Below are 1889 nucleotides of genomic sequence, written 5' to 3' on the forward strand. Positions count from 1 at the left end.
AGTGGTGCCACATCAGCAAATGGAGGTCTTGAAAGCTTTACCTTATCCATATGAATAAGGATGGGTTTACTCTGAGGATGCAGCTCTTTCCCAGTCGTGTTTTGAGAGCCTTCTAACCTAACCGGACTATTTATAAAGTTGCTCGGTAATATATCAGACAGTGTTTCTTTGCTATTCATAAGGTTTTCCCTGGCCAATTCTTTGAGAAGTGGACTGTCTCTTCCTTCTTCCTAATCTGTCTCAGTCTGTAAGCTGGGCTGATACCTGTGCACCATGTGCATCCCGCTGGGTTTGAAACACCAGTGGCTCAGCCTCAAAACTCACATCAACACATCACCACGGTAGGACAAACTGACAGACAAGTTTGTCTCCCTGTTGGAAACCTCTCCTACCACCCTTACCTGGGTCCCTGCGGCTGACTCCTCCTCTGTCCCAGCTCCTGGGCCTTTTAATACTCTTTCTCCCACTCTCCCACCCTGCTGCTTTGGGCATGCCTGGGTTCCCTATCCTCACCTGGATCCCTGCAGCTGATTTTAAAATGTGGGGTCTCTAGTGGTCACTCTATCCTTGGTCACTTTCTCTCTTCATACCTTTTGGGTAGCAGCTGAATGTGTTAACCGCTATACCACGAGAGCTTGTGTGTTATAGCTGTTATTAAATGCAGCCATTGCCAGTTTTTTCTTTATATAAAACATCTATATAAATAATCACCACAAATATCACCATTTTAAAAGCTAAAGAAGAGTTAAAAAGATTTTATCTCACATCACTTATAACTAATTTCTCACCTCAAAGTATATCCAGTGAGGCCTATTAGAAAAGTGGCCAAGCAGTACTGAATGCCCTTTTAGGTCCACAGCATCAGAACAAATGCAGTATTGTTCCTCACAGTTTAAGAATCCAGTAACAAATGCATGGGCATTGGCAGAGCAGTAACCCCCAAGGCTTTAGGTCTTGGGAATACAAGCAGTGGCACCTATGTTTTTGAAGGAGAATCTCTGAAGGAAAAACTCCTATCTTACTCCACCTAGACTAATGCCAGCCATTAGAGTAAGGACCACCCCCCACCCCAGCAAGCTTCCTTTGTAACTGGATGGCGAGAAGTTAAAGTTCTAACCAAATGCATGTTGTCCATACGACATTTTTTGTGAATATTTTTAAGAAAGGAAAACACTTGGCAAAGTGCTCTTTTGTATCCAAAGTACATTTCTGTCCAGGGAATCTTGCCTTTTGCCTTAGATTGGGAGAAGGATATTGGACACCGGTCCAATAGAGATGGCAAGGTACTTTCTTGGTGCTATTGCTAAAATCCTTCTTCCCTGAAATTTGTTTAGAGTAAGGACAAAATCAGGAAGCATATCAAGATGCAGAAAATCTTATGTCCTCTGGAACAGTTCCCTACCGTGCTCACCCGTCACAGGGGTGGTGGGATTTCCCATGCTTCCTCTGAGGGTGGCACGGGTTTACAAAGTCTCTGCTTCCCTCTAGGTGGAGGCCGAGCTGATTGACAAGCTGGACAGTATGGTTTCAGAAGGGAAAGGTGATGAAAGCTACAGGGAGCTCTTCGGCCTGCTGTAAGCTGCACTAGCCCCTGGGGCCCCACATAAGGGAAGAGAGTGGGGGGAAGAAGGCTAGTGAAGGGGGTGGGGTGATACCTGCACTGCGCAACTCCAGGGGGTGGGTATCAGGAGAGAATCAGGTTGTTCCTGGTGGTAGCAGTATTCACCTTGTGTTAACAAGAAGAGTGGTGCCTACATCATAGTTTTTGAGATCTCCAGAGACATCTGAAGGGGTAGAAAAAGGTAGTAACTCAAGCTCCTAGATTTGCTAACAGAAGGATCATCATGTGTCTTCCTAGCATGCACTGCATCCGGTTGGGCTGGATGGGG

At 45.6% G+C, this 1889-nt stretch overlaps 1 protein-coding gene across 1 annotated transcript in view; it reads left to right on the plus strand.

Moving 5' to 3' along the window:
* Positions 1-1889, plus strand: part of DOCK3 (dedicator of cytokinesis 3) — a 738119-nt gene that overhangs the window by 683885 nt on the left and 52345 nt on the right. Inside the window, exon 33 of the mRNA XM_007952017.2 lies at positions 1489-1574. Within this exon, the coding sequence (XP_007950208.2) occupies positions 1489-1574 (86 nt within the window). The remainder of the gene's footprint in view (positions 1-1488; positions 1575-1889) is intronic.

Source organism: Orycteropus afer, unplaced genomic scaffold (assembly GCF_000298275.1).
Source record: "Orycteropus afer afer isolate SDZICR_OR568_19922 unplaced genomic scaffold, OryAfe1.0 scaffold00323, whole genome shotgun sequence".
Taxonomy (NCBI): domain Eukaryota; kingdom Metazoa; phylum Chordata; class Mammalia; order Tubulidentata; family Orycteropodidae; genus Orycteropus; species Orycteropus afer.